The sequence below is a fragment of the Rattus norvegicus genome, chromosome 12, assembly GCF_036323735.1.
Source record: "Rattus norvegicus strain BN/NHsdMcwi chromosome 12, GRCr8, whole genome shotgun sequence".
NCBI classification, from domain to species: domain Eukaryota; kingdom Metazoa; phylum Chordata; class Mammalia; order Rodentia; family Muridae; genus Rattus; species Rattus norvegicus.
In genome coordinates this window covers 39,108,058-39,134,843 of record NC_086030.1, presented here as the reverse complement: position 1 = coordinate 39,134,843, position 26,786 = coordinate 39,108,058, and the positions used below count along the sequence as shown (strand labels likewise).

At 50.3% G+C, this 26,786-nt stretch overlaps 1 protein-coding gene across 2 annotated transcripts in view; it reads left to right on the top strand.

Moving 5' to 3' along the window:
- Window positions 1-26,564, top strand: part of Tmem120b (transmembrane protein 120B) — a 39,811-nt gene extending 13,247 nt beyond the window's left edge. The window contains exons 2-12 of one of the 2 annotated variants that reach the window (XR_005491673.1): window positions 5,972-6,090; window positions 7,626-7,742; window positions 11,449-11,508; window positions 12,092-12,187; window positions 14,509-14,598; window positions 23,158-23,223; window positions 23,594-23,655; window positions 24,388-24,480; window positions 24,837-24,901; window positions 25,315-25,424; window positions 25,805-25,884. Coding sequence is in view for 1 of the 2 variants with exons in the window: in NM_001271309.2 (NP_001258238.1) it covers window positions 5,972-6,090; window positions 7,626-7,742; window positions 11,449-11,508; window positions 12,092-12,187; window positions 14,509-14,598; window positions 23,158-23,223; window positions 23,594-23,655; window positions 24,388-24,480; window positions 24,837-24,901; window positions 25,356-25,424; window positions 25,805-25,918 (951 nt within the window). In the remaining variant the exon portion in view is untranslated. Of the gene's footprint in view, window positions 1-5,971; window positions 6,091-7,625; window positions 7,743-11,448; window positions 11,509-12,091; window positions 12,188-14,508; window positions 14,599-23,157; window positions 23,224-23,593; window positions 23,656-24,387; window positions 24,481-24,836; window positions 24,902-25,314; window positions 25,425-25,804 lie in introns of both variants that reach the window. The other variant, NM_001271309.2, reaches the window with a different exon arrangement.
- Window positions 26,565-26,786: the final 222 nt, after the last annotated feature.

Below are 26,786 nucleotides of genomic sequence, written 5' to 3'. Positions count from 1 at the left end.
ACTGAACCCAGGGCCTTGCGCTTCCTAGGCAAGCACTCTACCACTGAGCTAAATCCCCAACCCCTACACTTGTTTCTTGAACATAGAAACAGGCAGATAAAGGGAAGGAGGAGGAAGGAGATACTACTCAAGTGTACACGTTTACAGTCATACAGAATGAGTGCAGTACAACAGCAGAGGCCTGTCTAACATAAACCATGTCCCAGGTTCCAGTCTAGCACTTAGAAACATAGTGGGAGGGGAGGGGCTGAAGGGAATGGAGATGAGTAAGTCCTAGAGGCCTGTTCTGGAGCACCAGGCCAAATGTAGCGCACATGCCTTTAATCCCAGCACTATGGCAGAGGCAGGAGGATCTTTGTGAGTTGAAAGCCAGTTGTTTTCTCCATAGGGAGTTCCAGGCTAGATAGGGCTATACAGTGAGACCGTACTTTTTTTTTTTTTAAAGATTAATTTATTTATATGAGTACACTGTAGCTATCCTCAGATATACCAGAAGAAGACATCAGATGGTTGTGAGCCACCTGATGTGGTTGCTGGGATTTGAACTTAGGGGCTCTGGAAGAGCAGTCAATGATCTTAACTGCTGAGCCATCTCCAACCTGGAGACCCTAGATTAAATAAATAAATAATGTGTGTGTATAAAACATTTGTCTGTATAAGTTTTGATATTTTATGTAACATATAGATATAATTTATATATTTTTAATTTAAAATTTGTATATATATACATATTTTAAGATTTAATTATTTTATTTGTATGAATACACTGTAGCTGTTTTCAGACACACCAGAATGGCTAGAAGATGAAGTCTGTGGCTGAGCGCCATAGTACATGGCTATCATCCTGCACTTAGGAAGCAGAGGAGGAGCCCCGCTTGTGTTCAAGGCCAACCTGGGCCAGGTATGCAGTGATGCTGGCCAGGGCTACATAGCACAACCCTGCCTCAAAAGCAAAAGGGAGAGGCTGGCAACAGCGGTGGCTTCTGGCCAAAGAGGAGATTGATGGCTGTGGTTCCCACCCTTCCTAACGCCGTGACCTCATGACAGCTCCTCATGTTGTGGTGAACCCCAGCCATAAAATTATTGCCATTGCTACTTCATGATTGTAATTTTGCTACCGTTATGAATCATAATGTAGATGTGTGGTGCGCAAGATATCTGATGTGTGATGGGCTGGAGAGATGGCTCAGCGGTTAAGAGCACCCGACTGCTCTTCCAGAGGTCATGAGCTCAATTCCCAGCAACCACATGGTGGCTCACAACCATCTGTAAAGAGATCCGATTCTCTCTTCTGGTGTATCTGAAGACAGCTACAGTGTACTTATATATAATAAATGAATAAATCAAAAAAAAAAAGATATCTGATGTGTGTGACTTCGGAAGGGTTGGGAACCACTGGATTAAGGGACTCTTTGGAGTCGACCTCAGCCGCGTCTGGCATTTTAATTTTTAACAAGGATAACGTCTTTATGTTTGACTTGTGAAATTAAATATTAATTCACACCGAAGAGGGGCCTGAATTCGCAGCATTGTCTTATCTCTCCATCTGATACCACCACAGAGCGCCAGGAGGCTGTGCAGCCTTTTATCGGGCGGCAGCCCCTCACGTGAAGGCACCGCCTCCTAGAGGGCTATCTCGGCCCCGCCTCCTAGAATGCTCTCTCAGCCCCGCCCTCCTAGAGGGCTATCTCGGCCCCGCCTCCTAGAGGGCTATCTCAGCCCCCCCCTCCTGGGACGTCTTGGTGCCTGTCCTTTGTTACACGTGTGCTGCACTGAAGCATCAGAAACTCATCCCCACGTGGTCTTTCTTCCTCCAAGAACTTATCTCATTGTATTTATTTATTCATTTCTGTTGCCTCACATGAACAAGGCAGGCACATAACTGTGCTACAGGCCCAGCCCTGAGAAAACTTAATCAATTACCAATAGTAAAAGCTGATCACCGTACAGTAGATCCTCCGGGGGACACCCTCACCAAGCACACCAGGCTGACGTCACGGACACCATGTTCCTTCTGCCAGTCATCACATCCAGGCCCACTAAGGAAATCAGCATCAAATCCTAAGGCGACATCAGGTTGAGGCCAGGTTGAGGGACATTCTCTAAATGATAGAAATGGACTTTAAAGATGTCAGTTCAGGCCAGGCACCTGCCTTTAATCCCAGCACTCAGGAGGCAGGGGCGTTCAAAAGAAGTGGGGGGGGGGGTTGAAGATCTGTGCTAGGTTAAGGAGACAAAAACACACACGTGAATACTCAGCGTAAAGTTCAGTGGGATCCGAGATCTAAGGGACAAATTTGGCAACAGACAGGGTTTGGGCTGAGGGATGGCTCAGCAGGTGAAGGTGCTTGCCACCAAGCCTGACACCCGAGTTCTGTCACGCGGACCCACATGACAGAAGGGCAGAACCACTCCACCTGCACGTTGCCCTCTGTGCACTGTGGCCAAGCAATGACCAAACAGAGTAAACAGATAAACGTAGTTGGCAACTGTGAGTTGAGGTGTCTGCGATGAAAACCTCATGTTACATATCTCAAGGTTCCGTAACGGCACCCGGCAATAGCAGATACTATTGATCCCAGTGATGCACGTCGATGCTCACTTGAGAAGTACGATGGTGACTCTCTAATGGGTCGGCACAGGGGTGGGCCAGCTTCCTTGGCAAAGGGCCATATGGTCTGTGCCACTGCCCCTCACTCGGCTGCTGCAGCATCAAAGCGGTGACAGGCCACACACAATGGAGCAGGAGTAAGACGTGTGTGTATGTGTGTGTGTGTGTGTGTGTGTGCGTGTGCGTGTGTGTGTGCACGCATGCACGCGCGCCACAATTCCAGTGACTTATAATGTTCGCAGAGTGTGGCATGATTTAAAACTTTATTATTTTCAACCCTCCAACACCCACTTCAGGCTTTGCCTGAAGGTCCCTGATACCCGATAGAGAAAAAGACACACGTGGGAGATAGCACACCCCAAGAGATGCCTATTATTGGGGGGTGGGGTAGGCTCTAGAGCGTGGCGTTCTTCACAGGGCTTTTGTAAGTTTGCAAGCCTGAAATCATTTTAGGATAAAGTAAGCCTATTAGGAATATTAGGAAAATTTGATTTTCCTCTCTGAGAGGCCCTGGAAGGAGAGGGGGCTGCTGGCTATGCCCCCCTTCCTTTACAAATGAATAGTCCAAAGTGACTGGCTTACACATTTTGGATGTTATTGCTAATTGTTCTCCCCTCACACCTCGCTTTTCTTTTTCAATATTTATTTATTTTATTTGTATGAGTACACTGTGTCTGTCTTCAGACACACCAGAAGAAGGCATCAGATCCTATGACAGATGGTTGTGAGCCACCATGTGGTTGCTGGGAATTGAACTCAGGACCTCTGGAACAGCAGTCAGTGCTCTTAACCACTGAGCCATCTCTCCAGCCCCCTGCTTTTCTTTTTCCGGATGTGGTCTCACTATGCAGTCCTGCCTGGCCTACAAACTGCTATGTAGACCAAGCTTGGCAATAATACCCTCATCCCTCCAGCCTCCAAGCTGGGACTGAAGGTGTGTACCCATCATTCATGCTCTGTTTTCTATTTTTCTTCCTTCTTCCTAATTTTCTGCTTTAACTTCCTCTCTTGCCTGTCAGACACGATAATTTAGACTCTCCTCTTGTACCCACTCCTTTCCCCCTCTGCTAAATACGCTTCTGTGTCAGCTAAGAAAATGGCTGTTTAACCCAGGCATGGTGGCACATGCCTTTGATCCCAACACTTGGGACACAGAGACATCCAGATCTCCTGAGTTCGAGGCCGTTCCCATCTGCAGAGAGTCAGCCAGGGCTCTACAATGAGACACTGTTTGAAAAAATAAAAGAGAGGAAGGAAGGGAGAAAGAAGAGAGATGGGTCTTTGAGCTCTGTCCACTGCACACTGATTTTAGCCTCATGTTCTGTGTCCTCCTGTCAGCTCCCATCACCTCCATGGTCATTCTGTATTGAGAGCTGAGTGTGGCAACAGTTTGAGAACTTACTGTGTTCCTTTCTCCCGGCACTGGGATAAGCCTCTTGTTATGACTCAGAAGGGTTATTTCCAAGAATGAGATACCAAGTTTATTGAGTGATGATGTCTGGGGAAGGGAAGAGAGTCTTTAGGGAGGAGATGGGAACTTTGCAAGCCCTCTCTTCACAGCGAAGATCAGAAACTCAAAGTGAGCAGTGAGGAGGAAGGAGCTTACAGACCTTACAACCCACGACGCAAGCCCCAGAGCTGGAATCCGTGTCATGTTGTCACCATAAAACGCTTGACACTGGATATTGTGTAAGGAAAAGAGGTCTGCTTCGGCTCACGGTTTTGAAGGCTGAATCCAGGTCAGGGGCCACATCAGACAAGGGTCACAATGCACACCATATGGTAGATAATACGGAACATGGTCAAAAGTAGTGGACGAGCCGGTGCATGAAGAAGAGCATGTGTCGAGAGACCGAGGGAGGAGTACCCGACTTAACGTCACAGTCTGTTCTTGTGAACACTGATCCAGTCCTTTGAGACTTAGCCGACCAACCCGTCCCTTAGTCACCTCTCAGCCATTCCCAGCTCTTAAAGATCCCAGTACATCTCAACACCTTGTCATCGGGGACCCAGCATCTTTGGACAGCAACCCCTTCCCATAACAGATGCTGTGAGAATTTCATCTTGGCACCTCTGACTCTCTTCCCCTGTTTTACCGGCTTGGACCAGAGGTCTGGCTTCTAGCCTGAGCTTATAGGGGAATATAAGCATCTCTCATCTAACCCTTTCCTCTAAAGTTCCAGGACTGGCTCTCATTGGCTCAGTAGGAACCATGTGTTTGCCTCTGAGCCAATCAGGAGACTGGGGGATAATGATTGGCTGGAACTGGGCGTCTTGCTTTCTTCCAAACCATGTAGGCTATAAGAACTGACAAGAGGTAGGCTGGGGATGTAGCCCGGTTGGTAGTGTAGGCCTAGCATGCACAAAGCCCCGGGGTTGGTTCCCAGTACCACATGGACTAGGTGTGTTGGCACGTGGCTGTAATTCGCATACTCAGGAGGGAGAGGCAGAGGACTCAAAAGTTCATCCTCAGTGACATAGTGAGTTAAACACCACCTGGGGATGCACGAAACCTGGCTTCACAAAATCAAGAAGGAAGAATTGGCAAGGAGGCCGAGGATGTCAAAAATGTACCCAGAATGTACAAGGTGCTGGTGTCAGTCCTCAGACAAATAGACAGACAGACAGACAGACAGACACACACACACACACACACACACGGATAAGAAAGAACAAGATGAGAGAGGCAGGGAGATCTCTGGTGAGTTTAAGGGCAACCTGGTATACATAATGACTTTATGTTTTGTTTTTCAGGATAGGGTTTCTGTCCTGGAACTCACAATGTAGACCAGGCTGGCCTTGAACTCAGAAATCTGCCTGCTTCTGCCTCCTTAGTGCTGGGATTAAAGACACGTGCCACCATCACCCCACAGTGGCTTCTAGGATAGCCAGGGTTATATAGAGAGACTCTATCTTAAAAAGAAAGAAAGGAAGGAAGGAAGGAAGGAAGGAAGGAAGGAAGGAAGGAAGGAAGGAAGGAGGAAGAAGGAGAAGCTTGGGAGATAGCTCAGTGGTTAAGAGCACTGACTGCTCTTCCAGAGGTCCTGAGTTCAAATCCCAGCAACCACATGGTGGCTCACAACCACGTGTAATGGGATCTGATGCCCTCTTCTCATGTCTGAAGACAACTACAGTGTACTCACAGACATGAAATAAATAATAAATAAATAAATAAATTTATTAATTTATTTTAAAAATCAGGACTAACACCCAGGGGAATCCAACAAGTACGCCACAGCTACTGTGTCCTGCCCCCTTTCTCAATCAGTCACAGTTCTGATTTTTAAAGCGTCGTCCTTGATCTCATTCCCCGAGAATTCCTCTCCAGCTCACCCTCCGCTGTGCTGCTCTGTCCTCCAGGAGACACACAGAATCTACAAGCAGAAGCTGGAGGAGCTGACGGCCCTGCAGACACAGTGCAGCATTTCCATCAGCAAGCAGAAGAGGCACCTCAAGGACCTGAAGTACGCACTCCAGAGGTAAGAGGGCCGAGGCTGGAACGCTCCCCCAGGGTCTCCTTAGGGAGCTGAGGGGGACCTTGAATTTCTGACCTCCCTTCTTCGCCTCTGGAGTCGGGCTTACAGATGTCAGCCGCTGTATCTGGTTTACACAGTGTTTTGCTCACTGAGCTGGAGCTCAGGGCTTTGCACGTGTGAGGCGAGCGCTCTGTCAGCGGAGAGACGCCCCAGCCCTCCCCTTTAGGACAGAAATCCAACTCAAAACGGGCTTGAGAAGACAATGGAAATTTTAATGGAAAAAAACCAGACATGGCTTCAGGCATCACTGGATCCAGGGGTCAGAGTGTGTTTGTAGGAACCCAGTGTTTTTCCTCTGAATCCTGCTTTTTGGCTCTGCTCTCTGGGTCACTGGTAAGTCACTTAGGCGGCCATGTGCAAGCTGAGCCACTAGCTTAGGCTCTCCCGTCTTCCTGACTGAGGAGTCTGAGGCTTTCAGTCTTGGTCTTCTATTAATAATTGTCTGCTGGTCTGACTGCTTGGACACTGTGGGTGCCCGTCAGAACCCCAGTAAATACCAGTAGCGCTTCTCAGCCCTGCTGTGGCACCTGGACTCTCTACAGACACTGCTTGGCTTTACCACAGAGGCATCAGCTGAGGAAGGCTGACCCTGAGTTAGGGTCCTAGCTGAGGAACCCTCCCGTTCCAGGACATGGGGTCTCCCTGTATGGTTCTTTTTTTTTTCTTGGTTCTTAAAAGGCAGGGTCTCATGTAGCCCAAGCTGGCCTCACACTGGTTACACCCAAGTATGACCTGAACTCTCAGTCCTGCCTCCACCTCCCAAGTGTCTCTGTTGCTGTTGCTGTTTCTCCTCTTTTTCCTCCTCCTCTTCCTCCTCTTCTTCCTCCTCTTCCTCCTCTTCCTCCTCCTCTTCTTCCTCATTATCTCTTTCTCTATCTCTCTGTCTCTCTATCTCTCTATCTATCTATTTACCTACCTACCTACCTACCTACCTACCTACCTACCTATCTATCTACCTATCTGGGTTTTTTGAACCAGTTTCTCTGTGTAGCCCTGGCTGTCTTAAAACTTGCTCTGTAGACCAGACTGACTTTCAACTCAGACATCTGCCTGCCTCTGCCTCCTGAGTGCTAGGATTAAAATCACGGGCCACCACACCAGGCTTGCCCCTGCCTCCTGAGTGTTAGGTTTACAAGCAGATGGCACCATACCCACCTTCAGTGTCTCTAGTTTTGAGAGTTGCCCCTCTCCAAAGGGCGAGAGAAAGACCTCGACAGGCTGACGACTGACACCACCTCCTGCCTCTCAGTCAGTCCTCTCAGGAATCTTTGGTTCTGTTACAATAGAAGAAAGCAGCTTAGCACAGCCAGCCACTGTGAGCAGAGTACCATTCCAGACGATCCATTCCATCTACTTATGTGACCTTTACATAGCTACTGTTTGTGAAGTACCTCGCTGTCACCCTTATCTGTCAGGTATGGGAAGGGAGGCGGAGATTCAAGGATGTCACCAAGGTCTTAGCATCACTCCCATTACAGGTACAAGTGCCATTCCAGCCAGGAGGAGGCGGAGCTCGTCCAGCAGTTGGCCGCCAACATTAAGGAGCGGCAGAATGTCTTCTTTGACATGGAGGCCTACCTGCCGAAGAAGAATGGGTAGGAGCCCTCTAATTTCCTGCTGCAGGTCCCCCCTCCCTGCCTGCCGGGGTGTGAGATTCACAGACAGAGAACTGGACAAGGAGGATGGGGGGTGGGCACTTTTGTCCCTGTTCCTTCCAATCTAGGAGGAACTGCAGTCCTTCCCCTGTGGCTAGCAGTGACGTCCCTAGGGCAACTCTTTTGAGCTGGCACCTGGTACGTGTGTGTGCTACCTCAGGGAGAAGGAAAGTTTCTCTCTCAAGAGAACCAACGTGTAGTGAGTGCATTTTGCATGCCCAGTATTGTCCTGGACATGCCCGCGGCAGCAGTGGCTTTATCCTCAACAATCTGCTGTAGTACAGATTGTGTCATCTCCCCACCCCACCCCCTTCCCCCCTTTTGTTTCCCTCAGGGATTGGAACCAGGGCACCCTGGCACACTAGGCAGTGTTCTAGGCTCGGCTACCTCCCAGCTGTTTGTTTTTTAAATCCTTTAAGGCAGGGCCTCATTATTTTGCTCTGGCTGGCCTGGAACTCCCTGTAGACCGAGCTGCCCTTGAACTCGAGGTGATCCTCCTGCCTCTGCCTCCTGAGTGCTGGAATCACAGGTGTGTGCCACACTCCGCCCTTACTTACTTTGTGTTTGTGAAGCAGGGCTCGGCCCGGCATGGAGCCAGCTCTTTGATAGGAATGGTTGCTTGTGAGCCTCAGCCAGATGGGTCTTATAGGTTAGCCCTGGGACATTATCACCCATCCATCCTTTTTGTCTTTTCCGATGTATTTGGATTTAAAAACTTCCCAAGTTAGTTGGCAATCCTCTTACCAGCACCCCCTCCATTCCCCAAGACCCTCTAGCAGTGTGTTGCTCAAATTCTTTTTCCGTAGCTTTTCCCCCCAAAGCCTTTGGGGGACCTTGTTTTGGTCAGGAGCCTGTGACACACAGGCCAGACAACGCAGGGCTGCTTAAGAAGAAGTGAGGGATTTGCAGCTAAGATATTAGTATGAGTATAGATTAGACGTGGATAGATCCTGCCACTTAGATGCGGTTAGAACCCGCTTCTCTCTCTCTCTTTTTTTTTTGGTTCTTTTTTTTGGAGCTGGGGACCGAACCCAGGGCCTTGCGCTTCCTAGGTAAGCGCTCTACCACTGAGCTAAATCCCCAGCCCCTAGAACCCGCTTCTCTTAGCTTTCTTTTTACCTTCCTTCTCCACTGTGAACATTTAGTCTATTCATAGGTAGGCTTTTTCTATAAGCTGCCACACATCCCCACCTCTAGCAATGCTAGGCTTGCTCCTACCTGACTAGCCATTTGAATAGAAAAAAATTTGGTTCCTTGGTTGTCTAGAGGATTTAAAAACCTAGGGTAGCTCTTCATTGGGTTCAATTGTGTCCCATGACTTTTCTTTCCTTCTTTCTGTCTTTTTTTTTTTAAAGATTTATTTTATGTTTATCAGTGTTCTACCTGCATGTAACCTGCAGGACAGAAGAGGGCATCCGGTCGATCTTGATCTCACTATAGATGGTCCTGAGCTACCGTGTGGTTGCTGGGAATTGAACCAGGGTCCTCTGGAAGATGAGCTAATGCTCTTATCCGCTGAGCCTTCTCTCCAGCCTCCCCTGCCATGGTCATTCTTAGCCATTCAGATGTTTTGCTTAAGCTACATCCATGTGCCTCTTGGGATATGGTGGGAGCTGCTCTCTGAACTTTGCCCTTGCGGAATGCAGGGACCGAGTGTTAGGTAGGAGATATAAACATCTTCTTAATACTTCAGGTCGGGGTTGGGGATTTAGCTCAGTGGTAGAGCGCTTGCCTAGCAAGTGCAAGGCCCTGGGTTCGGTCCCCAGCTCCAGAAGAAAAAAAAAAAAAGAAAAGAAAAGAATACTTCAGGTCTTCAGCTGCAGAGAGGCAGTGCCCAGAAAGCCACTCACAGGGGAAAAGAGGGTCCCCGCTCTCATTTCCTCTCTCTAACCTCTATTCAGACACCGTCACCTCAGTGAGATCTATCCAAAGCCCTGTCTGTCTTAGGAATGTGCTTTTCCTCCCCCAAGATCTCCGGGAGCCTTTGTTTGCACAGTCGTTAGGGTGTTAGGGCACAGGCTGTTGAGAGGCTAGCCATGCTGTACTTCATATAAGAGAGCTTCTCCTGGGGCAGGAGGGGATGGCTCTATGGTTAAGAGCACTTGCTGCTGTTGCAGAGGACCTGGGTTCAATTCCCAGCACTCACATGGTAGCTTGTGACTGTCCGTAACTGGAGTTCCAGGGGATCTGGCATCCTCTTCTGGGTTCTGAAGGCAGCACACACATGTGCATTTGTCTAGATAGGACTCTGTTCCCCAGGACAAATGCTGTGATCAGATTTAGGAGAGAGTCGATGTCGCTGTCACGGGAAATAGACCCATAGATACAACCATTCTGCGTCTAGGCCAGGATTCAGATCCAGATGACAGATATACAGATGAGTAAAACAGACATATACTGGGGCGGGTGTGTGTGTGTGTGCACGCGTACACACACACACACACACACACTCACATACACATAGACACACACGCACTCACACTCACGCACATACACATAGACACACACACAGACACAAACACACACACTTACGCACATACACACATACACACACATATACACACATACATGTACACACACATCACATACACAGCACACATGCATTCATGCATGCGCACGTGCGCACACACACACACACACACGGGGGGGGTGTGGGGTGGGAGAGAGAGGGAGGAAAAGAACACTCATGAGAATGGACTTCTCTCTGTTATGAAGAATCAGAGTAAGAGACCAAGACCATCAAGGGGCCCATAGTTCCTCTGGCCAATGCTTCTCTACCCCTCAGAAGTTGTCTTCTTTCATGAGTTCAAGGACAGTCCTCACCATCATAGTCTCAGAAAGGAAAAGAGAAGGATTTTTTTTTTAAAGATTTATTCATTTATTATATATAAGTACACTGTAGCTATCTTCATATACACCAGAAGAGGGCATCGGATCTCTTTACAGATGGTTGTGAGCCACCATGTGGTTGCTGGGATTTGAATTCATGACCTCTGGAAGAGCAGTCGGGTGCTCTTAACCGCTGAGCCATCTCTCCAGCCCGAGAAGGATTTCTTTTAAAAAAAAAAAAAACCCAAAAAACCCAGTTGCCATGTCTTGTAGCCGCTAACAGCTAACATACACCGTGACCCAAACATACCCTTCAGTAGAAACAGGTGCCCATGTTCCTGCATTTATACATGTGTGAGCATGTTTGTGCGTGTATGTGGCGGTTAGATGGCACCTCACAGGAGTCTGTTCTCTCCTGTTGTGTCGGTTCCAGGGATCGAACTCAGGTCGTCAGGCTTAGCGCTGTGTACTTTTACCCACTGGCTCACATTGGCCTAGAATCCTTTTTGTAGAATAAATGTCGTTGAGTCTTTAGTTGTAAGTTAGTCATGCTTGGGCTGCAGGTCAGCGACACGCTTACATCCGGCTGCAAAGGAGGCTGGGAGATGAGGCCTGTAAGTTAGCTTCGGTGGGGAGACAGATAGGCATGCCGTCCTGTATGTAGTTACCATGCTCCATTGCTAACCACTGTTCTCAGCCATCGCGGGGCCCATCTGACCACCAGCTTAGCATCCTGTTTTTTTGATGTGAGACGCTCAGCCTGCATTCACCAAGCTTGAAAAGTGTTGGTTGCATCCTCACAGGTCTTTCCTTCCAGGCTCTACCTGAATCTGGTTCTTGGCAACGTGGACGTGACCCTCCTTAGCAACCAGGCCAAGTGAGTATGCCCAGGTCCGGACCGACAGCTCCTTTCACTCGGGGGAATGATGGATTGGAGCTGGGGTTTTTACATGGATCAAAACTTGTTAGCAGTGAGGCCCTGACTTTCGGGCTTTTGGACCCTGCCCACCTCAGTGGGCGAGCACGTGGGGGAACCTCTCCCTTCTTACTTTCACAAGAGTCCGTATGTTTGAGGATAGGACTATCCTATTTTCCACGAGAGCGACATTGACTCTATCCTCAGTCTTATCACAGATTTGTCCCGGAGAACAGAGTCCCGTCTAAACAAATCCCGGTGACATTTGCAGCTGTCATTAGTCCTTGTTTTGGCTGCAATCTTTAGGTAAGGATAGAGAAAGCTTGTCTGTGACCCATGTCTGTCCCCAACATGGCCTCAAAGCCCAGGGACAGGGCCCTTCTGTACTTGGTCCTCTCTCCCTCACTAGACATCCCTAGATGAAGATGGGGTTCCCCCGTAGATCAGTGGGTAGGACATGGCATCAAAGGCAGGGCTCGGGGCTGGTGGGACAGAGTGGGATGGTAGCGATATGAGACCTTTCCTGGGGTGTCTGCCCTGGCAGGTTTGCTTACAAGGACGAGTATGAGAAGTTTAAGCTCTACCTGACCATAATCCTGCTTCTGGGCGCTGTGGCATGCCGCTTTGTCCTTCACTACAGGTACTGGGGCACGGCGGCGTGTGCGAGGGAGGGCATGGGGGCATGAGGAGGGGGTCCTCAGGGAGGTGGCCTTTTCTGTTTCCCTAACCGAAGGCTCCTGTAAGCTGGGGACGGAGCCGTTCTGACAGGAGGCAGCACTCCTGCCCACCCAGAGCAAGCTTTTATGGCATAGCGGCTGCCTGGCAGGGTCTCCTGAGGTAGGGGACGGAGTCTAGTGTGGTTTGTGCATAAGTCGGGATATGATGTAACATCAGCACGGCGCTGACATGCCGCAGGGTGTATGACCTTTGACAGCGTCACTCTAAGTGATGCGTTACATGTGTTATACATGTCCGTCGGTATGAAATGTCCAGAGGGACAGGTTCAGAGAGACACACGGTGGGGCAGAGCTTGCCAGAGGACGCAGAAATGGGGGATAACAATTCAAGAGTACTGGCATTTTGTTATTTTATTTTATTTTTGAGAATGCTAGAATGCTCTGGAATTAGTCAGCGGTGTTACAGAATGAACAAAAGATACCAAACCACCTGTTTTTTACATTTTTTATTAGTATTTATTTATTTACCGCTTTAATACGGGGTCTCTTTGTAGCCCTGACTGGCCTAGAACTCACTTCCGAGACCAGGCAGGCCCTGAATCCACAGTGAGCCACTGCCTGTGCCTACCAAATGCTGAGTTTTTTGTTTTGTTTTGTTTTGTTTTTTAAAGATTTATTTGTTTTATGTCTGTGAGTACACTGTCACTGTGTTCAGACACACCAGAAGAGGCCATCGGATCCCATTACAGATGGTTGTGAGCCACCACGTGGTCGCTGGGAATTGAAGTCAGGACCTCTGGAAGAGCAGTCAGTGCTCTTAACCACTGAGCCATCTCCCCAGCCCCGCAAGTGCTGGGATTAAAGCCCTGCACTACCGGGCCTTCACAGTACACAGTTTAAAAGGGAATGTTTTATGGCATGTGAATTATGTCTCATTTACACAGTAAATAAATCAACAGGGCTGAGGATGCAGCCCTGTAGGGAGAATGCTTGCTTGGTGTGCAAGAAGGCCTTGGTTCAGTCTTCAGCACCGAATACACCAGGTGTAGTGGCACAACCCCTGGAGAGAGTGGAGGCAGGATTGGGAGTTTAAGGTCATCACTGACTACAAGAGAGTTGGAGGCCAGCGTAGGATATGTGGGACAATTGATACTCAGAAAGATCGATGCCCAAAAACCAAAAAGAGCCAGCCCAGGTCATCTGGATATAAATCCTGACCTTGAGGCAGAATGGTTGTGTCTATGGGCAGATTCCCTATGGGGTCCCCAGTCTCTCCCATTTGTCAGACAGTGGCCACAAGCTGCACTAAACAGGGTTATAGCTATTCGCTGTGTGACAGTATCCAGTGTCTGCCCATCACTGACGGAACAGAGAGGTAGGGCAGACAGTGCTGAGCTGAGAATGGAGAAAGGAACCGTATCACCAGGAGGGTCTGGTCCATTCCCCTCTCCGCTTGGGTTTTCTGCTGCAAGCAGGAGCCAGCCAAGTATGGTTTAGGCATTGGCCTGAATGTCAAGGGTTTATTTCCTGGCATGCGCTTTGCAGCTAGAGTCCAGCTCCTGCTCTGGCTACTTGAATTTCCCAACAAAGGCCCTTGCAGGCTCTTAGTCCATGCCTGCCTGCCGCCCCTGTCTGGCTTGTGCCCCGGAGGGCAAAGGGCTGTGCACGCCAGTCATGCCTGCTCCTCTGCCCCGCAGGAAGAGAGTTGGAATTCTTGGTACGCCATCACAGGCCCTTACCCTGAGGCCTCCGGCTCCCCCCCCCCCCCGCCCCAGGGCAGCCTGTGTCTGGTGTGTTCTGATCCAGTGTCTAAGCTTCCCCCTAGAGCCTGGGCATTTTCCTATTTCTGCCCTCTGCTTATCCATGAGTCTCAGACCTAAGATCTCCCTAGTGAGGTTTTGCCAACCGGAGAAGAGAACAGCAACATAGTCCGTCGCCACTCTGGAGGAGGCTGAAGCGAGAGGTCAGGATGTTGCAGGACCATGCGGGCTCTCGTTCTGAGAACGCTCTTCCATGCCTCCCGCTGCTTTCATTGATCAGTGGTTTTATCACTTAGACCTGTTGCCCTCCGGTGGCTGCGTGGGCCGGATGGCTAGGGAGAGAGCCTCTGCTAGATCTTGAGATGTAGACGGGGACAGGTAGAGATGGTGGCACAGGGTGTGGGCATAGGCAAGAAGAGACACCCAGGAACTGAGATGAGCCCTGGGTAGTTGTGGTTCTGGCTGTCCTCTCAGCGAGGGGAGAGCTCAAAGCTGTTCCCTTGCGGGCTGTTTCTTCCAACCAGGGTGACAGACGAAGTCTTCAACTTCCTGCTCGTGTGGTATTACTGCACCCTGACCATTCGGGAGAGCATCCTCATCAGCAACGGTTCCAGGTAAACTGAGGCACGGCCCGAGGGGACGGTCAGTTGGAGGAACAGGGAGCCAATGTTGACATCCAGGATCAGGGAGACCATGCCTGATGCCACAGGTGTAATGTCACCTACTTTATGGTCAGTCTCTTGAGGGAACCGACTGGGACACTGAGGGAGTGAAAAGACAAAGACAGTCACATGGACACACAGACAGACACATGGACATGCAGAAATAACCAGGTTCACGTGGACCGGGCTCTCTGATGGAGACCCACAGCACCCCAGAAGCTCAGTGTGTTTATAATATAGAGTCGAACACAGATGCGCGGTTACTGCACACAGCTGGACCAAGGAGACAGGCTTAGCTGATCTCAATAGGAACCGTTTCTACAGGGGAGCAGTCTTCAGTCCGTAAATACCCGGCGGAAGAAAGCTATGGTGGGCATTTCCGGTGTGTAGTTGACCAGGAGGGGAGGTTTTGCAATTTCTCTGAGCCTCGCTGGGATGGATTTGCTTGGAGGTCTTTGACATGGCCTCACTTTCTAGACAATCAGCAACATAGATGCTAGTGTGGGGCATGGGGTGGTTCTCTAGAGCAACATTGTTACTGGCCGGATGAATGGACTTTGATGAAAGGAGTGGTTGCGCACAGAAGATGAGGGTCTTGTGGAAACCCCGTCTTGTACCAGAGGATCCCAGGGCGTCTCTGAGCAGCCCTGGAGCACCGGGCAGGCCATGGCCCCTCTTTGGACTGTTTGGGCGTCCCTTGGGAGAGTGGCCGTAACTCAGTGTCAGTGTCTGAATCTGGGCGGAAGGAGGATCCCAGTGGTCCTGAATTCAGGAAGACCCCCTGCTTTCTTCATCTTCTGTCAGCTCTGCCTGCCTCTGGAGAGAAGGCCCAGAAGTTAAAGAGCATTTGCTTGCAGAGGACCCATGTTTGGCTCCCAGCCTCTACAACCGTCTATAACTCCAGTCCCAGAGGATCCAGCACCCTCTTCTAGCCTCTGAGGACACTGGGCACACAGGCGAAGCACATACATGCACACATGCATACATACAAAGCAGCAATACACATAAAACTAAGTTCTTTTTTTTTTAAATATACATTTTATTTATCTATTCATTTAACATATGTGAGCACACTACAGCTGTCTTCAGACACACCAGAAGAGGACATCGGATCCCCATTACAGGTGGTTGTGAGCCACCATGTGGTTGCTGGGATTTGAACTCAGGACCTCTGGAAGAGCAGACAGTACTCTTAACCACTGAGCCATCTCTCCAGCCCATAAAACTAAGTTCTTAAAGACTAAAAAAAAAAGGATTCTAAAAAGATCTGTATTTGGAGCTGGCAAGATGGCAGTGGGTAAAGGCTCTCACCACAAAATCTGACCACCTGACCTGATCCCGGGGCCCACAGAGTGGAAGGAGAGAACCAACTATAAAGTGTGTGTGTTTTTTTTTTTTTTTTTTTTTTAAAGATTTATTTATTTATTATATATAAGTACACTGTAGCTGTCTTCAGATACACCAGAAGAGGGCATCAGATCTCCTCACAGATGGTTGTGAGCCACCATGTGGTTGCTGGGAATTGAACTCATGACCTCTGGAAGAGCGGTCGGACGCTCTTAACCGCTGAGCCATCTCTCCAGCCCAAAGTGTGTGTTTTTTTTTCTGACCTCCATACACTCTCCCCTATAATAAATAAATACACGGAGTTAAACTATTTTTAAAGGATCTGTAATAGGCTAAGAGTGGTAGTGCACACCTTTACCCCCAGCTCTCACAGGCAGATCTCTGTGAGTTCCAGGCCTGCCAGGGCTACACAGTGAAATCCTGTCTCAAAAATAAAATAAAATAAAATAAAATAAAAAAATGAAAGAGAGAAAAAAAAATCCATGACTTGTCACCTGTAGGACCTGTTTTCTAAAAGTCTGATCCCTTTCTATGGTAACCCTTAACTTCCTACCCACTCCCCCCCCCCTTTTTAAAGTTATTTCTTTACTTCAGGCCGGGAATATGTAACACTGGTCCCCAAGTGTGGAGGACTAAGGTTAGCTTGTGGTTCTCAGTTCTTTCCTGGGAGCTGAGCTTAGGTTGGTTAGGCCTAGAAGCAGGTACCCTTACCCTTGAGGCCATCCTGTTGGCCCTTCTCTCCTGAGGGCTAGTGAGGATCAGCCTAGAGCTGGGGTTTGTATTTTTTTTTTTTTTTCGGAGCTGGGGACCAAACCCAGGGCCTTGCGCTTGCTAAGCAAGCGCTCTACCACTAAGCCAAATCCCCAACCCTGTATTTTTTTTTAAGATTTATTTATTTAATGTATATGAGCACACTGTAGCTGTCTTCAGACACACCAGAAGAGGGCATCAGATTCCATTACAGATGGTTGTAAGCCACTATGTGGGTGCTGGGATTTGAACTCAGGACCTCTGGAAGAGAAGTCAGTGCTCTTAACCACTGAGCCATCTCTCCAGCCCAATATTGTGGTTTTGTGTATGTTTTTAAGCCTAGGTCTTCTGCTGGGCCTGGTGGAACACACCTTTAATCTCAGCACTTGGGAGGCAGAGGCAGGTAGATCTCTGAGTTCGAGGCTAGCCTGATCTACAAAGCTAGTTCTAGGACAGCCAAGGGTACACGAAGTCATCCCTTCCACTCCCTGCCCCTAACCCCCATGGGGGTTGGAGGAAAATGGAACATCATTTGCCAACCACCCTGCAAGTCACGTGACAAGTCATGTGACACCCTTGTTCTCTCTCGAGGCAGGTTCTTCCCTTGAGTGTTCTTACTCTGAACACTGAGCCAAGAGGTAAGGACCAGAACTGCCATCCCACCAAGGGGCACAGCAATGTTTAGGGACATAGCCTCTAGCAGGTGGATGAAGTCAGTGTTTCTCAAGCAGCCCTCATCCCTTGTCTGTGCCAATGGCGCCATCTCCATGTACCACCTGGGCCATAAGTTCTTCACATCTCAAGTCAACCCCTTTCCATTTTATTTGTTCATTTCTTTTCTTTCTTTTTCTTTTTTTTCTTTTGAGACGGAGTCTTCCCTGTAGTCCAGACTGGGTTCTCCCTGCTCTAGGCTCCTCTGTTGCTGAGAATACAGGGGTGTACCACCATGTCTGGCAACAATTCTACATTCTTTTGATAGGTGTTGTTGAAACAGGGTCTCACTATGTAGCCCTGGCTGGCCTGGAAGTAGCCACTTAGACTAGGCTGGCCTTGAACCCACAGCTTCTCCTGGCTCCTAAGTGCCAGGATTAAATGCACGTGCCACCACACCAAGCTCCATCTTCTCCTCCCCGTCCCCTTGTTTAACTTTCTGGTTGCCTGCTTCCTTTACTTCCTGTCCCCACGGGCTTGCCGGCAGTCTCATTGTTTCTGTTGAACACTTTAAGAGTCCAGGGTGGGGGTGCGGGCGTAGAGAGAGATGGCTCAGTGGTTAAATGCATGCATCATTGTTGCAGAGCCCTGGAGTTGGATTCCCAGTACTCAGATCAGGCAGCTCACAACTGCCTGTAACTCCAGCTCCAGGGAAGTCAACACTTGGGCAAATGCACATCCACAACCACAACAGGGATGATTGCTTTTGGTGTGTTCGTGGGTCTGCCTGGCCCACGCCCCCACGTCCACTGGGCACACATTGGGTTTGCTCCCTCAGCGCCAGGCACCAGGTTAGAGATTTTGAGGTAGCTCCCTCTTTGCCTCGAGGGATCATTCACAGACTTTTAAAAAGGTTTTCCTACACAACCCCCTGCAGAAGCAGAACCAGAGCTTAGGGCCAGGGGAGGAGAGCTTAGAATAGACCCAGTGGGCCCTAGCTCCCAGGATGACTTAAAGGAGCTGTGGCCAGTCTGGGGAGACAGAGCAAAGCATGTGGGCAACTCCATTCATCTTAATTTTTAACATTAATTTTATTGTGTATTTATGTATTGTTTGTGCATATTCAGGAATGTATATGCAGCCATGTTCATCTTAAATTTTTATATTTATTTTATTATAGGTATATGTGGGCATGCATTTGCGGCTACACGCATCTTAATTTTTTTTACATTTATTTATTGTCTCTGGGTATATAGGTGGATGTGCCTATGCAGTTGTATCTTCATTTTTTTTTCATTTATTTTATTTCTGGTCAGTGAGTAAGTGGATATGTCCATGCCACTGTGTGTACGCGGGAGGCAAAGCCAGCCTGGGGGGCAGGGGGGGCAGGGGGGGCAGCGTCTCCCCCACCATGAAGGCTCTGGGGATTGAATTCAGGTTGTCAAGCTCAGCAGCAGATGCTCCTCCCACTGAGCTGTCCCTCTGGTCTTTGACCCCCCTAAGCCCCAGGGCCCTGTTGAGGGCTGGTACCCAGTAAACACTCCATAGTCCTTGAATGAAACCTGGGACCTTCCATGCAGAGAGGCCTTTGGGGACACCTAGGTGTCCTGGGACAGCAGACCCGAACCACACAGGCCCCCTAGAATGGGCTCCTTGAAGCACAAACAATAAACTCCATCCATGTTCCTGCTCTGTACCTGGGGGGACAGAACTGGAATGGAAGGAGTAGCCGAGGATGGCAGGTGTGGGGTGGTGGGGTGGGGACCGTCCTACTTTTAGATGAGACATCCCGGGTGAGTCTGATACCTTCCCCAACCCGTGCCAACCCGTGTCATCCATTAGCTCAATAAAGCCAGCTTTGGCTTTGCAAATGTTGGTCCCACCCATCAGGGAAGGGCTGCTCTTCAGCTGAAGGAGGCAGGAAGGGTCCTAGCAACGCCAGTAACCCCACTGGCTCCCTGTTTTCCCCTGGTTCCCACAGCCCAGGCTGTCTTCCTATCCCACCCACCACACTGGAGCAGGTTGTCTTATGGTCATACCCACAGAGGCAGTGGCTGTCTCTGAACTGTGTGTCCTGATAGACTCCTCCTCTCCATTCAAACCCCTGACTGAGTGAGGTGCTGCCCCCTAAGGAAGCAGAGGCCTGGGAGCCACAATGGCTGATGATTGACAGACAGCCCACAGAGCCTTTCCTGCTGGATCGGAATGAATCCAAGGAGCCAGCCATGTTCCCTGGCTCTCACTGGGTTTTTAGGGGCTAGACTTAGAACAAACATTTCCTGGGGGTGGTGAACAGGGAGAGAGTCTACAGAGAAGAAGTCATCCCACCGGCTCTCCTGAAAATCCAAAGCACAATGCCAGAGGCCACCTGGTGTTGAGCCGTGTACCTGGTGTACCCTCTGCCTTTGTGCAGGCTAACGTGTCCTGCAGGGAGAAGCAGTGAGCTCTCCCCCACACAGTGCCCAGTGACCAGTACATTCTGTCCCTACACTCTAGATGCAGGTGTACTTGCTCTTCTCGGAGCCCACAGTGCCCCCGCAAGCTGCATTTCTCTAGCAAACAGGTCCAGAAAGCGATACCTAAATGGGGTGAAACAAAGGTCTAACACTGATCGTAGTGATGGTGAAAACACTTAAACCCACACAAGTGCATAGTATCTGAATCTTGTTACGGCGGAAACTGTTACATAAACACATAGGCAGAAAACGGGTCTAGAACCTTGGGCTATGGAGATGACGGTGTTCATGAATTCGAAGCTGGGGAGAAGATTTGTAGTTTCGTCCGATGTCGCCGAGCCGTGTTTATTGGTGGCATCTGTCAGAGCTGGGCTCTGGGCACAGCGAGCTGTGAAATTAAAAGCCACTGCTTAGTCAGGCTTGTTGCCCAGGGTCTGCATCGAGCCCGAGCTGCTCCCACACCAGGAGAGAGAGTTTCTCAGGGGAGCTTTAACAGAGAGTAGGACAAAGGCCGGGGGCAGCCAAGATCCCAGGGCTGTGGCACGGCCTTGCAAAGCTCTGGGGAGGTGGTAGGCAGGCCTCTTGGTTGCTTGTTCAGTGGAAAGTCTGAAATCTGGCTAACTGCCTTGTACTGTTAAGAAATTGGAGCCAGGGTCCCTTAGATGCTAAAAGGCTGAAGATTCGTCAGGGCTGCTGGGGACAAAGAAGAAAATGTCTTAACCTGCCCCCTCTGTGATAGATGACATCCAGACTCACCGCTCTCTCCCTCATTCTTCCTTTTGTAGTTTTTAATTGCGTGTAGGAGTACGGAGCACATGCATAAGCAGGTGCTGACGGAGGCCAGAGGTATTGGGTCGCCGAGCTTGAGTTATAGGTGGCTGTGAGACAACTAATGTGGCGCCTGGAAACTGAACTCTGGTCCTTTAGAGGAGCAGCAAGTGCGCTTAACCCCTGAGCTAGCTCTCCAGCTCCTTTTATATTTGAGACAAGGTCTCGTATATATTGTACAGGCTGGCCTTGAACTCAGGATCCTCCTGTCTCGGCCTTCTGTGTGTTGGGATTACAGGTGTGTGCTACCACAGCTGACCTCAGGCTGGTTCTCTCAACAGCCACAGGTCTGGGACATTATTTCGTCCATGGCATTTACCTGCTGTCGGGAGTGGTGGCGACACAGAGCCACCTCAGATGCTTGTGGTAGATCTTCTTCCTGTTGAGAGGAAAGTCTTAGCACCCCCTTCCCCAATGGCAGATCCTCATAGTCCCCTCCACTCTTTTCTTTCTTTCTTTTTTGTTTTTAATGAGACCAGGTCTCATTGTGTTAGTCCAGGCTGGTCTTGAACTCACAAACTCACAGGCTGGTCCTCTGCCTCCTGAGGACTGGGATTAAAGGTGTCCACCACCACCCTTTTTTGGGAGAGGCAACACCTTGGATTCTCCTTAATCCTCTCTGAAGAGACTTCTGAAGCGATCAGGGCTTCCCGGTCCCATTGCCGGGTCTCTAAGGAGCTCATAGCTCCTGCGTGCTTCTGGCAAAGCAGGTTGCCACAGCGTGTTGGATAGGAACTCCCAGAGGCAAGCTGGAGAAGCCAGGGGAGGCCTGAAGCAGACCTGTGCACTCGGAAGGTTGGGGATCCAGCTCCTTTCTCCTGGGCTGGCTCTGATGCCGAGGTGGATATAACTAGGTTCAGGAACCCCCAGCTGAAGGAGCCCCGATCTCTCACAGTGAGATTCCCACAACCTTCAACTGCATTCCAGGCCAGGCTTGGAGCTTTGACAGACGATAGCAGATAACCCAGGGACATATGGGAGATGCCACTGTAGTGTCCTATCTGTGCCCGTATGGGGTGACGCTGAACTCATGCTTCTGTGTGTGTGTGCGCGTGAACACACGCATGCACAAATACGAGTGTGTTTATTACACATTTACTAAGCAGTTGCTTTGTTTCCACCGCCACAGGTGAGCAACACAGACGTGCCCTCCCTTACTCCTCTGGGACTTCTGTCTGTCTAGGAAAGAGGCTCAGGTTACAGATAAGACCCAATCACATAATAAACACCATAAGGAAAAGGAAGCCAGGGCCGAATGGTTACTTAGTTAAGAACATTACTTTCTTTCAGAGGACCTGGATTCAATTCCCAACACACCCACAAGGCAGCTCATAACTCCCTGTCACTCTAGTTCTGCAGGATCCAACACCCTTTTCTAGCACACACACGCACGCACGCACGCACGCACGCACGCGCACACACACACACACACACACACACACACACCCCTTTAATCCCAACACTTGGCAGTCAGAGACCTGAGTAACTGAGTTCAAGGCCATCATGGTCTACACAGTGCGCTAAAGAAAGAAAAAAAAAGGGGGGGGGGCTGGCAAGATGGCTCAGCAGGTAAGAGCACCGACTGCTCTCCCAGAGGTCCTGAGTTCAATTCCCAGCAATCACATGGTGGCTCACAACCATCTGTAATGAGATCTGATGCCCTCTTCTGGTGTATCTGAAGATAGCTGCAGTGTACTTATATATAATAAATAAATAAATCTTTAAAAAAAAAAGAAAGAAAATGAAAATCAGACTTCTATTGTTGTAAAACATCTCTTGTAAAGATGTTTTAGGCAGTGTAGTCAGGGAGGGACTTTGTGGGGAAATGACATTCGGTCTGACATTGGGACCCCAGAGCCTAGCAAGGAAAGAAGGGGGAAGCCTAAAAGACAGTGTGGACGAAGGACCTCTTGTTGCCCCAAGATAAACATCTTAACTGTCAGACATTTCTTTCCTGTGGCTTTGGGGGCTGGAAATCCTCGATCAGATATCATCAGTGCCTCTCTCCTGGCGTGCAGACGAACCCATCCTGTGTTCTGTACAGCCCTCCTGTGCTCCGATCTTCCTGGTCTGTCAAAGACACTACGTCAAAGATCCTCCATCCTTCAGCTGTGCCCCATTAATATCTCCAGAAACAGTCATGCTGGAAGGACGAGGGGGTTAGACTGCAACGTTCGATCACGTAGTTCGGTCCAACATAGGCTTGGGGTGTCTCAGTGCTGGGGAGCTGAAGAGGTGTAGCTCGAGGGTCCTGTGCAGATGTGTTCTGTAGGTCACAGAAACCCCTGGGCTCCAGAACAGGTCCCTGGAATCCTCTGCAAGTAGTTTGCTTGGGTTTATGTACCTGTGCAGGAAGTGTTAAGGTTGGCCCATTTCTTAGCCACAGGGCAGCCCCTGCTCACGGAGGGTAGGAAGCAGACAGCTGCCTGTGTTTCTTGTTCCATCTGACCTCCTTCCTTCCTTTCTTCTTTTCCCCAAGAATCAAGGGCTGGTGGGTGTCTCATCATTATGTCTCCTCGTTTCTGTCTGGAGTGATGTTGACTTGGTAAGTCTTCCCTGTGACCAACCTCAGTCGGCTGGCGTCAGAGTGAGAGCTGGTACATGGGGAAGGGGGTGCTCAAACCCGACTTCGTGGGTCAGGAAAGCAAGTATGGACTGAACACTGGGCTGAAGGCCGGGCAGCAGAGGCAACTGGGAGTTTTCTGGGGACTATTTCATAGTTTCCGTTGGCTGGGGCAGAGGTGACAGGGAACAGCACGGGGAATGAGAGTGACCACGATGTCCCTTCATTCTAGAAAGGGTGATGGGTGCAGGCCAGTCAGCTCGAGGACAAAGGACAGAAATGTTCTCTTCCTTTTGGGGTGTGGATGAATGCCTGGGTTCACAGTTGTTTTTTTTTTTTTTTTTTTTTTCAGGCCTAATGGACTAATTTATCAGAAGTTTCGAAATCAGTTTTTAGCGTTCTCCATTTTTCAGAGTGAGTGCACGAGCCCAGCTTAGCGGGAGGGACCTGGTTTCTCAAGATCTGCACGCGTGGTGCGCTCTCTCTCTCTCTCTCTCTCTCTCTCTCTCTCTCTCTCTCTTGCCCCACCCCACCCCCACCCCACCCCCATACTGGTCTGAACTTGCTTTTTCCCTTAGTGTACAGACAGCTTAGATCTGCAATGACCCAGCAAAGCACTAACCAGATTAGTGACCTCTGGACTTTTCCTAGGCATTCAGTAGTCACTCAATAAATGCTTCTTGGAATGCAAGCTGGGGTGGGGATTATGCTGGGTGCCATGGGCTCCATGCAAAGGGAAAGAGCTGCTAAAAAATGAGGTAGTCGGGCTGGAGAGATGGCTCAGCGGTTAAGAGGACTGACCGCTCTTCCAGAGGTCCTGAGTTCAATTCCCGGCAACCACATGGTGGCTCACCACCATCTGTAATGAGATCTGATGCCCTCTTCTGGTGTGTCTGAAGACAGCTACAGTGTACTCATACATTAAGTAAATAAATCTTTTTTAAAAAAATGAGGTAGTCACACAGAAGTTGAGCTGTGGTAAATTATTAAAATCAAAATTAAAGCAGGCCACCAGCATGTCCACCCTGCCCCTCCCCCCCCCCCAGCCCACCCACACCAGTCTGCACTCCAAGGACATAGGATCTGGGGGGAAAGGCCTTGGGCAGGATGTTTTCCTTGAGCCCGGGTACTGTGCTCCCCCTACAGGCTGCGTTCAGTTCCTACAGTACTATTACCAGAGGGGCTGTCTCTACAGGCTGCGGGCCCTGGGGGAGCGGAACCACCTGGACCTCACAGTGGGTGAGTAGCCGGGTGAAGGGTAGATTTGAGAAGGCTGGTTCACCTTCTGCCAGTGGAGGCACAGCATCAGAAGGGCGCCAGTCCATGCCACAGAGCCAGGGCCGGCGTTCTTCCCCCACTCGACCCTACCCTTCCGGATGCCTGTCTTTCTTGACGGAATTTTGTAAGATACACAACTACACAGCGTTAGGCTGGGCGTGGCGGGTCATATCATGTCGCAGCTACCCGGGAGGCTGAATTGGAAGGATTGCTTGAGCCCAGAAGTTCGAGGTCGGCCTGGGCCACAGAGAGAGAGACACCGTGTGGTTTTTAAAACAGGCTCACACCACATGCGCTCTCTTATGTCTCCCCCACAGAAGGGTTCCAGTCCTGGATGTGGCGGGGCCTCACCTTCCTCCTGCCTTTCCTCTTCTGCGGCCACGTGAGTCCTTCTGTTTGTGGATACCACTGTCAGGGATGACCCCTGGGAACAGATCTTTGGGGGTTCCCCTCCCTCACCAGATGTCTGTCTCAGGTATCTGGGACAAGGTACCTGTCCCTACAGATATCACCCAAACCTAGATCCCTATTGTGACTTAATTTAATGCTCGAGCCTCACAGCTCCCTGGGCGTCCGAGGGGCTTCCCCACTGCTTGCGGTCATAGCACAGGATGGGGCCATCTCTCTGAAGGAGAGGTAGAAAGCCTCAGGTAGCCCATTTCCTCAGGACCTAGGACTTGCTGTGTCCGAGACACTTGCCATTTCATGGGGTAGGGATGCCCGTGTCTTGGGTAGTTGGTCTGGGATGCTGGGGAGCCTGGTCCATCTCCCTGGCTTTTCCACACGGACCTGCAGGAAAACTGACGGGTGAGTGGTGCCTGTCTCCTTGTCTCCAGTTCTGGCAGCTCTACAATGCCGTCACGTTGTTTGAGCTCTCCAGCCATGAGGAATGCAAAGAATGGCAGGTATCAGGCCTCCCTCTGTGTCTGTCTGTCTGTCTGTCTGTCTGTCTGTCTGTCTGTCTGCCTGCCTGCCTGGTGGTAGGGAGCCAGAGCTAAGAGAGAGCTGGGCTGCCCTGGGGCAGACTCCATGGGAAGGGATTCAGTAGTGCAGGGGGCCCCTCAGCGTCTCTCAACGAAGGGTTATGCCATTGAACACTCTTCTAGAACCCGACCTGATCGGGGGCCCACCTTGTTCACCCGCTTCTGCCATTTGCTGGTCACTCCCGTAGCCTGACTGAGTCTGGGGTTGAGGCTAGTGGCAGGTCCTTCCACAGAGGAACTGACTTCTTCTCCCTCCTCCCCTGCCCTGGGCACTGCGGGATGCTGCGCTCCGGACGGACCAGGTATTTGTGCTGGCTCTCACCTTCCTCATCCTCTTCCTCGGCAATTTCCTGACCACACTAAAAGTCGTGCATGCCAAACTCCAGAAGAACAGAAACAAGACAAAGCAGCCATGAGCCTCCGGACTCTCGTGCCTGGGGGTTCTTGGGACTTAAGACTGCTGGGGATTCCAGTCAGCACCCTGGCTGCCAGTCACCGGTAGCCGTGGGCAGCAGCATCTCAGGGGCCAGCAGCAGCAGCTCTGGGAGCAGGGCCAAGGCCCTGGTCCCGGACAGACATGAGGAATGTGAAGGCCGCCTGTGCGCACAGTATTAACCTGCCCCAGCTCCATATTTATAACATATTTAATACCGGGTCTTTCCTGCCTCCCTGGAATCCGGGAGCCTTACCCAGAGCTCTGTGTAACGGCAGTGGGCAGGTCCACCTGTCTGTCTTCCAGGGAGGGGCAGAAAGCCTCAGGGAACCCCTCTCTCCCTGTCCCTATCATTTGAATCCCTCACTGGGGTTTAGATGTGCCTCACTGGGGTTGGCTTTAGCTGACCTGCTACTTACTGTGTCCCAGGCACCTGGTGGAATGAAACTTTCAGCATCCAGTGGAGCCGCCCTGCCCTGGGCCGCCACCTCTGCTGTAAGCTTCCCACAGCCCCACCCTCCGTGGTGGGGAAATATTTAAGTTCTCAGAGAACCTACCTGTCTTGTCTCTTGCCTTGTGTCTCCTGAACCGCCTGCCCACTCGGGGAAGCAGCCTCCTTAGGACCTCGAGATCTCTTTCCCCTTGGAGCCTAGCGGCAGGGTTTTAAGGACAGCCTCCACCAGGGGGCGCCCAGCCCCTGGCTGGTTGGAGTTCCAGCGGACTCTTGGGCAGGTCTCGCTGGCACCCTTAAGCTGCTGTTACAGACTTGCTGAGAGTCCTTTCTGGCATGGGCCCCTCATTGTGACTGGAGGTCACCCATTCCCTTCTTCTCTTCACTTGTTTGTGTGGGA